This window comes from Rutidosis leptorrhynchoides, chromosome 3 (genome assembly GCF_046630445.1).
Source record: "Rutidosis leptorrhynchoides isolate AG116_Rl617_1_P2 chromosome 3, CSIRO_AGI_Rlap_v1, whole genome shotgun sequence".
Lineage (NCBI taxonomy): Eukaryota > Viridiplantae > Streptophyta > Magnoliopsida > Asterales > Asteraceae > Rutidosis > Rutidosis leptorrhynchoides.
Genome location: NC_092335.1, coordinates 116,431,601 through 116,447,014, shown reverse-complemented (window position 1 = coordinate 116,447,014; position 15,414 = coordinate 116,431,601). Strand labels below are relative to the sequence as shown.

Genomic DNA, 15,414 nt, shown 5'->3' with positions numbered 1-15,414 from the left:
ATTATTTTGTTATTAAATTTATCTAAAAATAACTTTAAGAACTATCTTTAAGAAATTGAGACATGTATAAAAGGCTTGTACTTTAACTAAAACCACCTACCCACTTCTCTTAACCAACTACATGTATAACAAGTTTAAACTTGAGTTTAATTTTTATGCATGGCCTTTAGGTTTATCTTTAAAATTTTATAGCATGCTTAAATAGCTTGTAACTTACTAGTAACTACTCACCTCACCTATACATCACTTATGTGGTATTGGATTTTGTTGTTGTTATTACTAGTAACTACTCAATTAACTTTTCAATAATTAACTTTCTAACCTTTTCGTACAACAATTTATGCCCAACTAATTTTCTTATCATAGCCATGATTAGAAAAATTATTATTATTATTATTATTATTATTATTATTATTATTATTATTATTATTATTATTATTATTATTATTATTATTATTATTATTATTATATTATAAGTTATTATATTATTATTATTATTATTATTATTATTATTATTATTATTATTATTATTATTATATTACTATTAAATTTTATATTAATTAACTAATTAATCAAACCAAAAGTTTTGTTTTAAAAAATTACCGGAGTAAATGTATCCCGAATCTTTATTTAGAAAACCTTTACACAAATCGTCAAAAACTCAGAAACATGAAGCAAGTTCCCTTCGAAGCTTGTTTCAAAACCCCCCAAAAAGTGAGGTTTTGAACAATCAAGTGACCTCACTTTGACCCTTTTCGTGTGCGATCCGAACCCATAAACAATCAAATCAAATGAAAATACACGGCGACATAAAGCTTCAATCTTTGTTCAATTCATTCAAACATGGGTTCAAAACCGTATCTCATAACACCCATTGGGTTACTTCATCTGGGTTTCAAATCTCTTTAGCAAGTAGTATCATAAGTGTTGCTGGTTTGATTTTTGCATTAAAAGATGGTAGAGGTAAAAAAGGTTTTAATAATTTATTGTTATCTTGGTCGGCATCTTCGCCGGAGACGGAATCATCGCCGGAAAACTTGTGGGTTGTTCCCGGATTGCAAAATCTTGGTAACAATTGTTTCCTGAATGTAGTCTTGCAGGTATTGTTATATCTCGCAACTTATTTAGTTGTTTTATGCTTTATATTTTTTATTTGAACATGTGTATTTTGATTTTTGATGTATTTTATTTTGGGACTGCATATTTTTTTTTGTGTTTATAAGCTCATTGCTCAAAAAGTTCTTTACTTTTGATTCAAGCCAAAATACAACAGTACACAAACACTTGAAAAGTGCTAATTGCGTTTAAAAAGTGCAGTAAGTAATAAGCAGCAGTTTATTCATGTACAACTAGAGATGATGGCAATCAATTGCAAAAGTCTTTTTCGTAAATAAGTGTCACATCATATGAAATTTCAATGCTTTGGTGTGCAAAATTGTGTATGCTGTATGCCTGTATGAATGTGTACACTTTTAAGTATAAGTTGCTATTATATGTCATGATTCTTATCGACTCGTTAGAAGTAAATTTTGATCAATATGTGAATATTGAATTGGATATTTGGTAGGCTTTGGCTAGTTGCTCTTGTTTTATAAGCCATCTCGATAAAATTGTTGAGGAATTTGAAGCTTCACCATTATCGGAAGGAATTGAAGATATGCCACTTGCAGTCTCTTTGAATAATCTATTGCAAGGTAAGAATAAAATCAAGATATGACCTTTTTTATTTCCAAGTGTATAAATTTAGTCAATTAATTATTATAATGAGCTTTTTTAGTTATTGGATTATTTTCGACTATGCTTACTGAGTTACTTCTCACTTTGTTCATTATCACAAGACAAGTATCTTAATTGTAAGTCAAAAGGTAAAACCGTGAAGCGATGTGTTGGATAAGAATCTTGTTAGTTATAGTAAAGTAAATTTAGAAGTAGTTACAAAAGCTATAAAATATCATCAGACATGCAATTACACAATAGAACATTTGATAGTCCAAGCAATTAAACGTTTTGATACACAACAAATTTCGACATGCAGTATTAAACTTAAGTTAAACTCTTCATTATAATTGCTACTTGCTAGTTTATCAGTCCAGTATTTTGTAAAATACTTAATTTCTATTTACACTATCATCTAATGGAACTCACATTTTTTGTAGAACTATGCGTTGTTCTAGACAAAAGAAAGGTATTAAGTCCACGCAAAGTGATGCTTGCAATGGCTTATTACACTCCAGATTTTAATCTAACTAATCAGCAGGTAATGGCTATTATAGTATTATCATCGGCACATGAGCCCGTTGCCTATACTAGAGGGGTGAAGTTGACCCACACACTTATGAATGGGTTGGGTTGGTTATGTTTTCTTTCTTATGGTCAAACAAGTCAAATTGGTCAAAAGTCTGTGTAATGTTTATGAAATTTCATGAGAAAAGTGCCGTTTTGACTCGTTAAGATTGTGTGAGTTAACATGAATTCATTTGACCCGTTACACGACCCAAACATTATATCTTTTTCATATATATTTTCACTTTTGATCAGGATGCTGAAGAAGCATTAGCCCACATGTTGTCTTCATTAAGAGAAGAATGCTCAGAATATTTTGCCTCAAATAATAGTTCTCTGGCTGTTGCAACTACGTTAAGTAGGCGTATTATTACTGCAGAGAGACGTGATATTTTAAGTGAGCTTGAAAAATGGGCTCAAAGTTTTCTTGGCCCGTTTAACGGGATTGTTGGAAGCGTTTTAACTTGCCAAAGCTGTTCGTTTCAGGTTGAATGGTACTTCTGTTTTTTCCTTCTTTTTATTCAGCCTTCAAATATAAACATATATCTGCTATATTACTATTAAAGGTGGACTGTTCTCGGTCCAGTCAAATAAAAAGTTTTAAACGTAAGAACGGGCTGGAAGTTATTTGTTTCAAAGTTATTTTATATTATATATTTAGTTATTTAGATTATCATTGTAAAAATGTACTACAACAACAACAAAACACAATTCCGCATTTGCCAAATCATTGTAAGAAAATTGTTTTTTGTTATACTTCAAATGCATAAAACCTCCTAAATTCATTTACATCAGAGTAGGATTAGATCATCTTTGTGATAATATACATCTTAATCATACTTTATAAGATTAGATTACTTGTATAAGGAAAAAAAAACAATATGTGTGTGTGCGCATCTACTCTCATCACCTTTTTTGGCTCGGGACTGGACCCACCCATATTTTCACCTCTAATATTTATGTTGTCTTTAGAACACGATTTATTGTAACAATTTTATGAAACATCATACATTTTTAATAGCATAACATTGGTTGTGACTTTCAAAGGTAGTCTCTATAACGCTCATTGGCACTTATAACTTTTACCTTGCAATCATACCAAATCAATAATAATGTTTTTGATACATAATTAAGAAGTAAAGAGGTTACAGATTTCATGTTTGTTTTATCCGTTTTGCAGATTTCTTTGGATTATCAATTCTTTAATTGCTTGTACCTTTCACTATCTACATATGGGGTTGGTTTTATTGTATGTTTCTAAACTCTTTATATCTTTTATTTTCTTGGATTTCTTACTATACAAGTATATATTAGATATATAATAGGGGTGTCAAATGGGCATGTTTTTGGTAATGGTCAAAATGAGTAGATTTCATTGTTACTCGGACCAAGCTGGATCGACCTTAAATCTTTTTTTTTTTCTTTATGCATAATTAGTTAATGTGCTAATATGGAATTTCACAAACCATATTGTTGCGATAACATCTATTTTCTGAATAAATTAATCTAGAAGGTTTATGCGTAATTAGATTAAGCGAATTTAGTTTGCTTAACATGTTCAACTCATTTCGTTGTTAGCAAGTTTTTCAAATTTGCTCCTCTAAATTGCAGACTGGTAAGGAATTAAAGGTAGAAGGTTTTCCTTGTTCGGGCTACCCGGGAGGGCGAGTAATCCGACCACATACTCTTATGTACGCAGCCCTGCAGGATTACTCCCTGGCCGTTTCCAACCCTTCCCTGGCCACCACTAAATATTCACCCTAGACGGGATTCGAACCTGAGACCTCTTGCAAGGAACTAAGGGCCCCGACCACTAGGCAGACTTGTAAGGAATATTAATATAAAAATTTCTTGTTTTCCGATTGTATCAGAGACCCGGATGCTCGATAGAAGATTGCTTGAAGCAATATCTTGTTGCAGAACGGCTTGAAAACTATTTTTGCACTTCTTGTTGGCATATTACTGCCATTAGGTATTTATCTCTCTCAAATAAGAATGAGGTAAGTTACCTACCAAGTTAATTAATAGTTTCATTTAATTATGAACGCTACTTACTTAATCTTGACTAGTCTATTATCATCGGTTCAAGATTTAATATTGTTTGTTTTCTATGAGTTATACTAACATTCATTTCCAAAATTGCCAGAGAGATATTGAAATACTTCGAAGCTGTAACAAGCAAGATACATGTGCCTGCAAAAATCTACCATCTCTTGGTTCAATACCTTGGTCTAATAACTATTCGCGCACTTTCAAGCAATTACATATTGCACGTTGTCCACAGGTAACGATACCATGACTGGCTTTATTTCTATCCGTCAGTCTCATGTTTAAAAAAATATGTCACATTTTTTTAATAGAGGTTGGATATGACTACAAAGTTTATATATTTTTAGTAGTTATATGATCTGCTAGAAATAAAAATAAAATAAAAACCGCTTGACCCATTACAAGTAAAATGGGTTGAAATATCTATCTCTAACAGTTTAACCATTATTGATAATCTTCTATCACTATCTATAATGAACATGTTCATATTATTGTAGATATTGTGTCTTAACTTACAACGTGCTTCAGTAGATGTGTTTGGGAATTCAATTAAGCTCCAGGTACTTAATATTTTTTACAGGAACTTTCGTGTGAATATTGTTTCGCTCTATTATCAATAACCAATTATTGTAATTATAGGGTCATATTCGTTTCCCTTTGACTTTGGATATGTCACTGTTCCAAAACAAAGGAGTTGAAATAGAACATTCTGAGCAGAATTTGCCAATTGGTAGACTTATGCAGCAAAATCAACAACCGATTCGTAATTCTGATATTATACAATTACAATCTCATACATACATGTTGGATCAAATATTGAGACAGCCGGCATCAAAAGTTGACGACAGTATAGAAATTCACAAGGAACAAACTAGTACCCATCAAGAAAACAAGGTTTGTCTGACCTCAAAATTATGTGCACCTTTTTGTTTTTGCATAAGCTTATGTAGGTCAATGTTAATGTTTATTGCTATATATTGTTCAGGTACTTGAGACTTTTAGTTTGATGCCAAATGCAAATAATATGTACAATCTTGTTTCGGTTGTGGAGCACTTTGGAAATACGGGAAGTGGACATTATACTGTTTACAGAAGAATAAGTAGCAATATAAAGGATTCCGAAGTTGATGAAGCGTCGGTTAATGTAAATTGGGTTGGAGTTTCGGATAGCCAAGTTTACAGGGTCTTGGAGGAAGATGTTCTTGCTGCACAAGCTAGCTTACTTTTTTATGAAAGAATTGTTTAATTCTGATAGTTTTTCACCTCACATTCAAATTCAATTTTGAAATTTTATACACAAATACATAACACATTTGAAAGGTTTATCTAGTTTTTACCTCTGTTTTGCTGAATTATTTTTTTTTTTTTAAGCACGGTATATCAAGTTTTAATCTGTTATACTATATGATTTTTTATTATTCTATTTAAGCTGGAATGTTTTGGACTTTTGGTCATTTTGTGATTGTTTTAATATAATTTCTTTTTGATTTCCAGATATGTGGTCAAGTGCATATATGATCATACAACATATTTCGCATCAATGTGTTTCAATGCTTCTTCATTATACTACATACTAACAACAAATGCAAGCCATCACTATCATTTTATCTTTTTTGAGTTGTCGTTTAATTACTATTCATAAGGGGCAAAATGGTAACTTTTATTCTCTCCTTTCGTGTTTTGTCTACCAACCCTCGTTTAATCCAAAGTCCAAACACATTCATATATTAGACCACCCCCTATCGTTAGTTACCCGACCGTTACCCGCACATTACCCGTAACTAACCATAGGCACGGGCTCATTACCCGCTTTAGTTACCCGCATTCACCATGGATTTAACGGAAGTTTTAAGTTTAGTTATAGGAATTGTGGGTCCAGTGGCTTTTTATTGTTGGACTTGATGCTTTATTGCTTGTACGTTGTATATTAAGAGGAGTATTGTTTTAGCCATTATAGGGAGTGTTTAATTATGAGTTAGTTATAGGATATTGGTGTTGATGTGGCGCTGATGTGGAAGATTAAGATGATGAATAGTTTAGTTACGATAGAGAGTGGCCTTACACATAATCAAGTTCATCTATACAAAAAGGTTAAGAGTTTCAGACTCTAGTAGATAACGCACAGTCGCACACATATGGCAGTAAACTACCTTGGAAAACCCATCAATAACATTATCAACCTTTCTTTAATGGTACTATTAACTTCCACAAGACAAGCATTTGGGACATATCCGTATTGTTATTAACTTCCACAGTTCATCAATGAACACGCCATTTGGAACATATCTGTATTCTTATTATCTTCAAACAAATAAACCCGATCCCGTATCCAATCCCGCGACTGTCACTCATCGAAAACCGCACAACCAAAACGTTCAGCGGGCAATCCCAGAACACATAAACGAGGCCTGCAACCAAGGACATCCCTAGTATCCGAAAAACCCAATCGAGCACATAACCGAGGCCTGCAACCAAGGACATCCCTAGTATCCGAAAAACCCAATCGAGTCCCTCGAGTAAGTACCAATCCCCGTTCAGGCAGACTAGTATAGTAAATGCCACAACAAATGATAGAAAACAAAATATATTCATAATAATTGATTAATTTATAGAGGGAACAAGTTGAAAAATGACTGGTGATAACGAATAAAGGGACTAGTATATTAATTTAAAAATGTGACATTAAAAAACATGTATTTTATTTTAGCCTATTGAACAATATCGTTTTCAGTGGCCAGATCATTCATTTTCAAGGTAAAGTTTAAGGCTAATGTTGAAAGTGATTAAATTCATTTATTTATTTTTTTTATTTTTTATTTTTATTGTGAAAGGCAAGATCAAATTCATCTTTTTATTTTCTTTTTTCTTTTTTTTTTCTTTTTTTTGGCAAAAAAACGATAACATTAATAACTGATCCGAAAATCAAACAGTACAAGCGCTACAACATTATCCAACAACGAGCCCTAGTAAAGCTAAACAATTAGAGCAAACGGTCTCACCAACAGGGTGAAAAAACACGTTAACTAAAAATTAAAGCTAGACTAAAAGCTATAACAAATGGAAATATTATATCGATAATACAAACTAAAGTTTAACAGACAGAAACAAACGGAGATCAGGAGAACGTTGATACCGCAACAATCCGCCAGGGCATCATCACAACCGTCACAAAGGGACCTAACCTGCAAAATACCAGTTAAACCGCCAAGGCTAACCCCAGATCTCCAACTGGGAGATCGTCGCCTGGAGAAGCCCGGAAGAACAACCAGAAAGGAAAAGCCTAACGATGCAAAACCACGGTCGAAGACTCAATCAGGCAACCAAAAACGCCACGAACCACCGCCATCACCGCCACCCTCACCAGCAGCCACCACCAACAGGGTGGTTACCACCAGATCCGGCATCGGAATGACGGTTCCACCAACAAAGACGCGGCCGAACGACACCAACAGGGTGTATACCGCCGCCGAACACCGTCGATGTTATTCCGGCGAACGCAGTCACCAAATCGAAACGAACCGGCAAAGTCGGAGGCCAACGCCTACACCACCATACCACGAGAACGGTGATAAAACGCGATAAGCCGTTGGAACCACCAAAAACCAACCGAAAAATGATGAAGATGATCTGAAGGAGAACAGAAAATCCAAGCCACCGGCGAGATGCCGGTGGCCGGAAAAGAAACATACCTTGAAGACTACAAAATGGAAGAGATGATTGAAGATGAAGAAGAAAATATAAAGGCTTGGGAAAACAAAATTGGAAGTAAAAAAGCAAACAGAGATTAAATGAGTTGAAATTCAAAATGGCACAAAGCCAAGTCAGAGAAATTTCATATTGTGATACAATAATTTCTCTTTTGCAAGATCAAATTCATAATGGAACCAGAGAAACAAATCATAAGTACCAAAATTAACCAGCCAATTTGAAAATTAACAGTTCATTGCTTCACAGTTCACATTGATGAGACTTGGTAGTCTTAGTTGTTCTTAAACAAAAAGTTCTTATCATTGAAAACTAACCAATCAATGATTTCGTTATAGCTTCGTTACCAACCGAAATCATTGAAATATCCTATCAAAACTTCCTGTCATATCCATACCCAAGTTTCCACAAAATTTCAGTTCAGTAACACCACCTTGGGCCGCCACACCACAAATATTTGTAGGTTGCAACAAATAAACTCGTGAATATCACTTACTCACATTCCCTAGTGTAATTTCTATCATCAATAACAATTACGATTTTGTTGTTAATCCTATCCCTAGTACCATATTGTATCTACTCACCAAAAGGTGCTTATTAACAACTATCTTGGGTTTGACAAGTCAAGGAACAAACACGTGATTTTGGAAGTGTTTCGCTAAACTTCTTCTGGTGGTTTTTACAACTTTATCTTATAGAATCGACAATTATGGTATCTTTTGGATGGATACAATATTATAGTATTATAGTATTATATTATAGTATTTTGTCTATATGCCCTTTTTTTTTAGTTGTCGTTTAATTACTATACATAAGAGACAAAATGGTAACTTTTATCCTCTCCTTCCATGTTTGGTCTATCAAGTCTCGTTTAATCCAAAATCCAAACACATTCATATATTACACATAATCAAGTTCATCTATACAAAAAGGTTAAGAGTTCCAGACTCTAGTAGATAACGCAGAGTCACACACATATGGCAGTACACTACCTTGCAAAACCCATCAGTAACATTAACAACCTTTTCTTAACGGTATGATTAACTTCCACAGGACAAGCATTCATCACGGTTCATCAATGAACACGCCATTTGGGACATATCCGTATTCTTATTATCACCTTCACTCACCCTCTCCGTTTTTTCCTGCATATAAATAGAAGCTTATTGTTTATGTTAAAAAAAGCAACGATAAGAGCAAGTTTACAGCAACTTGTTAGCCAACATTACCTTGTTGAGAATGGAAGTATCAACTGTAAACTTAATTGCATCAGCTGCAGCACGTGATCGCAAATAGTACATACCTGTCTTGAGCCCCTGAAGTATAATAGTACATCCTTAATCTAAAAGTTGTTAACTTATCCAGTCCATTTGATATTACAAAATAACGCAGGTAACTTATTAATAAATAATTGGGTCAACATCATCACCTCTACATAACCTATCAGTACTTGGTGCCTTATAAAAGATTACTCATTTTAACCTGACCCTTTTTCATAAGTTACATAACTGCCCAATTTGACACCTCTATGAATCAGGCAGCAGACAGTAAGAGTGAAATATTGTAATACCTTTGACCATGTATAAAAATGCAAAGAGGTAAGCTTGCCAAAGTTGGGTTGGTCCATGTGTATGTTCAGACTTTGACTCTGATCTATGTAACATCCACGATCGACAGCCATGTCAACCAACGTCCTTTGTTTGATTTCCCAAACAGTTCTGTTTGCAAATTACATATCCCAATCATGAAATGACAAACTATTGGAGTATATGTTAATATAAAAGATATAATGAAGACGATAAACGAGAAATCATACTTGTAAATAGCCTTTAAATCTTCAGGAATTTCTGAAATTTTCTGAACAGAACCATTTTCATAGATGATCTGATTCTTGAGAGTCGGAGACCAAAGGCCCATCTCAGTTAAGTCATGTAATAAATGCTTGTTCACCACTACAAATTCTCCACTGAAGATGAAATTATGGTCAAATCATATCCCATCAAAAGTCAATAATTAACAAGCATAACAAACATACAGTACCTCAAAACCCTGCGGCTGTAAATATTTGAAGTATATGGCTCAAAGCACTCGTTATTTCCAAGTATTTGGCTTGTAGAAGCAGTTGGCATTGGAGCTATAAGTAGTGAATTTCTTACTCCGTTTTTGGATATCATTGTACGCAACGCATTCCAGTCCCATAAATCTGAAGGTATTACTCCCCACATATCTGGTTGGAGAACTCCCTGCAAGATATAAAGAAACAGTATTGCAGGTGGCGAAATAGGCGGATTGGGTAACAAGTTAACATGTAATTATACATATGCTAATAGAACAGTCCAGGTGGAGTTGACAAGAAACACTAATCAGATGTTAAAAGCATACTTTAATGTTTTATATACATGTTAAAAAGCATAATGGTTGGTTTGCAATGAAAAGTCTTAAATAATCAGTTACCACTTATTACATTTCTTACTTTCTTAGTCCATAAAGTGTCAAAAGACATATACATATCAACTAGAAGCATATGCTGAAAGACATACCTTGCTGACAGGACTTCCAATATATGTCTTGTATGTGCCTTCTTTTTCAGCCAACTCAGAAGAAGCTTTCAGGGCATGGTAGTATATTGTCTCAAATATATCCTTGTTCAACTGTTGAGCCTGTATTTAAAATAAAAATAATTAAAGATACAAACAGCAAACTAACTTACTCCAATAAAAAGTGGCCATTTTTACCTATTTAGCTAAATGAAATAGTCAACCGGGTTGCGAGAGTTGAAATTCAGCAGCCATAGTTTTTATGCTTAAGGACTACCAAACAGTTCTTCTAAGTAATCATGCATTTATTGTAACATAGTTAATTTAATTATAGTTTTACACATTGACAATTTATTATGAAGAGTATGAATAAAGAGTTTGTGACGTGACCATTTTTACCGGCGACAAAACTAAGGTGCCTCAAGCAAAACCATTTTGACCCGTTACCTAACCCACACGTTGTCACTTCTATTATTATAAGACATACAGCATGAGATCAGAGACACGAATTACCTCTGGCGAATCAAATGCCAAACCCAACAACATGAAGGTATCTGCTAGACCTTGGACCCCGATACCAATAGGCCTGTGTCGAAGATTTGATGTCTTTGCAGTTTCCACAGGGTAATAATTTATATCAATTATTTTGTTTAGGTTTTTAGTAACAGTTGATGTGACCTGCCAACAATAACAAACAAATTAAGTAATTAGAACACCAAATGTGTACAGCTATGTTTACAAAGAAGAAAATAGGAAAATAGACAAGAAGAACAAATCAGACCTCTGCTAGTTTGTTGAAATCGAAGTAACGATTGCTGGAATCTCTACTACCAACAAGCTTTGATGGTTGAGATTCTGCTGAAATTCCCTGTAAGAGACATAAAGACATCATTTTTATAGGAAAAAAATGGTTTGTTTAGCATAATTGTATAACTTTGTTGTTCTAGTACTAATGTGGTTTTGCTTATACGATGATCTGTGGATGGTTTATGCAATATTGTTACACCTTGAGTGACTTATGACACGTGCAACTCATATGATTACTTTTCAGGCTAATTCTAAGACCTATTATTGACACATATTGACACATTCACAATGTGTGGATAATGTTTAAGAATGAATATAGCTCAAATCATACCTTTTCTCTGACAAAACGAGGTAATGCAATTGATGCCAGGTTGCAGACAGCAGTTTCTGTTGGACTTGTGTACTCAATAATCTCAGTACACAGATTGGAAGACTTAATGGTACCAAGATTCTGCTGGTTGCTTTTCCGATTACAAGTGTCCTATAAAACAACAGTTTGTTTTATTTACAAGTTTGAAACCATAAGAACCATAGATTTACAACAAACTACATCAAGTCTAGCAGACTACCTTGAAAAGCATGTAAGGGGTTCCAGTTTCTATCTGGGACTTCAAAACTTCAAACCAGAGATTCTGTGCCTGGACAACTTTTTTTGCTTTCCCCTGATAATGTAAGAATAATGACCTGTTAGCCATCAAACTAGGCCTATTTAAAACAAATATCAATAATATTGACAAACGTATATCAGCATTACCTGTCTTTCATATTGAGTGTACAGGTTTTCAAATTCTTGACCCCAACAATCAGCCAAACCGGGAGCCTCATTTGGACAAAACAAGGACCATTGACCATTACTCTGGACTCTTTCCATAAACAGATCTGGTATCCAAAGGGCATAAAACAGATCACGAGCCCGTTGCTCTTCCTGCATTTATTAAAATAATTCATAATTTATGACATCTTAGCACAACAGAATAGAGTACAAATGAGCTGAACAAACCAATTATATCAACTTCAATCTCAAATAAAGAAGTGGGCATGTATCTACATATAAAATATATATATATATATATATATATATATATATATATATATATATATATATATATATATATATATATATATATATATATATATATATATATGTTTTTAGTCACTAACTGATTTTAGATGGTAAAAATTGTCAACTATTTATAATTAAGCTTTCATAGATTAGTTTCATGCTAGCTATAACAAAAACTATGCTAGCTGTTCTTTTAGCCTAACTTGAAAGACTTCAAGTTCCATCTCAAGAGACGAATCTCATTTAATTATAACAAGAGTACTCTATTCAGTCAATTGATTTTTTATTTACTTTTTATTAAAGAATACCAAACACTCAAACAGTTGATTATCTGATTATTACAACTTCAAACAGCTGTAGCAAATCGAAACACTATCTGCTACAGTCAATTTTATTGAAGTTAAATAATTCTGATCATTCAAAATCATATCATCATTTTCAAAACGCACATTCAAACACACCATTTACCAAACATATAATCATAAAAATGAAAAACGGTGGAGGACCAGTTGCTACCTTTCCATGATTCTTCCTTAAGTCAAGAAATTGGAAAATATCAGCATGCCATGGTTCCAAATATACAGCAAAAGCACCTAAATTCAGTGACATAAATTAAAACAGAGTACAAATGTAATAAATAATCAAAATGAAACCTCAATAGAAGTACCTACCCTTCCTCTTGCCACCTCCTTGGTCAACATAACGAGCAGTATCATTAAACACACGCAACAAGGGAACAATACCATTAGATGTTCCATTTGTTCCACGTATGTAGCTACCAGTTGCACGGATATTATGAATAGAAACACCAATTCCTCCTGCTGATTTGCTGATAACAGCACATTCCTTTAATGTGTCATATATGCTTTCAATGCTATCATCTTTCATGCATACTAGGAAACAGCTACTCAACTACAAACCACATCATCATTAGCATAGTATAAGCAAAAAATACAGTATAAACTTCACAAGTAACATGAAAAAACCACTAGCATATATAAGGAAGAACTTTTATTAAAGTAAATGATGTAAAATTGTCTTACTTGGGGCCTGGGTGTTCCTGCACTGAAAAGGGTTGGAGATGCATGGGTGAACCATCTCTGTGACATCAAATGGTATGTCTCGATAACAGAATCGATGTCATCCTTATGAATCCCAATAGCAACCCTCATTAACATATGCTGAGGCCTTTCAACAACTTTCCCTTCAATTTTCAAGAGATAAGATCTCTCAAGGGTTTTAAAACCAAAAAAATCATAGTCAAAGTCCCGGTCATATATAATCTCACTGTCCAGCCTAGCAGCATGCTGAAACAAAAAGCCATACACAGTTACTACCTTTTATAGAGACATCATAACATCATATATGCTGATGCAATGTTAGAGATTACAGCTTAACAGACATAATGACACTTGTCATTAGTAGAGATCTACCATAGATAATCAGCATCTTATATAACCAAAATTGATAACCCTTTAGAGTATATTTTGCAAATTGTGACCAACATTTTCTTCTTTGACCAAAAAAATGTAAAATACACAGCGTATGTATCAGATAATTGTATCCGTATTAGTTTGTCAAAGATTATGTAAGCAACAAAAGAAGCCAACCCAATCACACCTCTACAAACTGCATACTAATCATTAGACAAATAAGTAGACAGAAATTACATTTTGTTAGCATTTACCACAATCGCAGATAATTTTTACAACAATCAATTACAATTAACGAATCAAACCTCAATACAACTGTCTTAAATTATAAACATATATCACCTTCATTATAATTTCATAAACATCGTCCGCAATAAGAGCAGCCTTCTGTCCAGATCTCTCACTAACATGATTGTACATGTCTTTTACTCTATAGTAACATCAGAATTCAAATTAGTCACAATCCAAACCAACAGTGTGATAGTGTATGTGTAAATATCCTCAAATGTTGGTATACACAATTTAAAACCAACTTACGTTTCAGAAAACGATTTCTTCGTGTTCTTATGCAGATTCGAAACCGCAATCCTGGCTGCCAACTGCACAATTATATATCGATCACCGTTAATTGAAACAATTAACGGTTGAATTCTAACAAACACCAAATTGTACGGATATAAAAAGTATATAACGCTACAAGCCTACAATTACAAACACAGCTACGAAAAGTAAAATAAACAAAATCAAAGTATCAAAACGATCTAATTGGAATTTAATTGAATACTTACAGAAGCATAATCAGGATGATTAGCGGTCAAAGCGGCAGCAGTTTCTGCAGCGAGTTCATCTAACTGACTGGTGGTTACACCTTTATAAACACCTGCACACACTTTTTGCGAAACAAGAACAGGATCACAGTGATCGATACTGAGTCCGTAACTCAGTTTTTTCAATCGAGCTGTGATTTTGTCGAAGTGTACGGGTTCTTGACGTCCGTCTCTTTTGATTACATACATGTTTTAGCAGAAACGAAAGTGAAATTACAAATGAAATGATGATAATTAGAGATGATTATGTAGTGGATAAGTGTTTGTGTGTTGAAGAAGTTTGAAGCGTTTGAATTTTGGAATTAGGGTTTCACTCGGTGAAAATAGGGTTTCCCGCCAGTTAGGATATAGCGGGCTTACGAAGTACGGAGTAGTTCTTTTTTTCTTTAGTTAATTTCATGTTGGTCCTCGAGGTTAATTTCATGCATTGAAAATTCAAAAATAAAAAACTTATACAAACTGTCATTTTATTACTCCGTACGTATTAAATTTAGCATTTTAGCACTTAGACTCAATTCAACGCAGCGTTAGATTGGTTCGTCAGATGAGTTGGAAATGGAGTATCGGTTAACCCGGCATTAGGTGTTGAAAGACGAAGGCATTAGTTGCTCTTGTGTCGAAATTAAAAATTGAGCGTGAAATTCACCCTTACACCAATAATAATTCAAGACACATTATATGTATATTATTTAAATTTATTTTTTCGCATC

At 33.7% G+C, this 15,414-nt stretch overlaps 2 protein-coding genes across 2 annotated transcripts; one reads left to right on the top strand and one right to left on the bottom strand.

The window, feature by feature from the left end:
- Positions 1 to 674: 674 nt before the first annotated feature.
- LOC139896708 (ubiquitin carboxyl-terminal hydrolase 27) lies at positions 675 to 5,756 on the top strand. The gene is made up of 10 exons (XM_071879348.1): positions 675 to 1,100; positions 1,568 to 1,694; positions 2,157 to 2,257; positions 2,539 to 2,769; positions 3,464 to 3,532; positions 4,155 to 4,283; positions 4,430 to 4,567; positions 4,830 to 4,892; positions 4,972 to 5,226; positions 5,318 to 5,756. The coding sequence occupies exons 1-10, from the start codon at positions 792 to 794 to the stop codon at positions 5,576 to 5,578; spliced, it is 1,683 nt and encodes a 560-aa protein (XP_071735449.1). The 5' UTR covers positions 675 to 791; the 3' UTR covers positions 5,579 to 5,756.
- Positions 5,757 to 8,907: 3,151 nt separating this feature from the next.
- On the bottom strand, positions 8,908 to 15,058 carry LOC139896707 (ribonucleoside-diphosphate reductase large subunit-like). The gene is made up of 17 exons (XM_071879347.1): positions 14,666 to 15,058; positions 14,415 to 14,476; positions 14,220 to 14,307; positions 13,488 to 13,751; positions 13,116 to 13,356; positions 12,961 to 13,037; positions 12,136 to 12,306; positions 11,951 to 12,043; positions 11,713 to 11,862; positions 11,356 to 11,442; positions 11,088 to 11,252; positions 10,578 to 10,697; positions 10,078 to 10,280; positions 9,854 to 10,003; positions 9,608 to 9,755; positions 9,267 to 9,353; positions 8,908 to 9,182 (listed from the first exon to the last, which is right to left on the bottom strand). The coding sequence occupies exons 1-17, from the start codon at positions 14,891 to 14,893 to the stop codon at positions 9,078 to 9,080; spliced, it is 2,439 nt and encodes an 812-aa protein (XP_071735448.1). The 5' UTR covers positions 14,894 to 15,058; the 3' UTR covers positions 8,908 to 9,077.
- Positions 15,059 to 15,414: the final 356 nt, after the last annotated feature.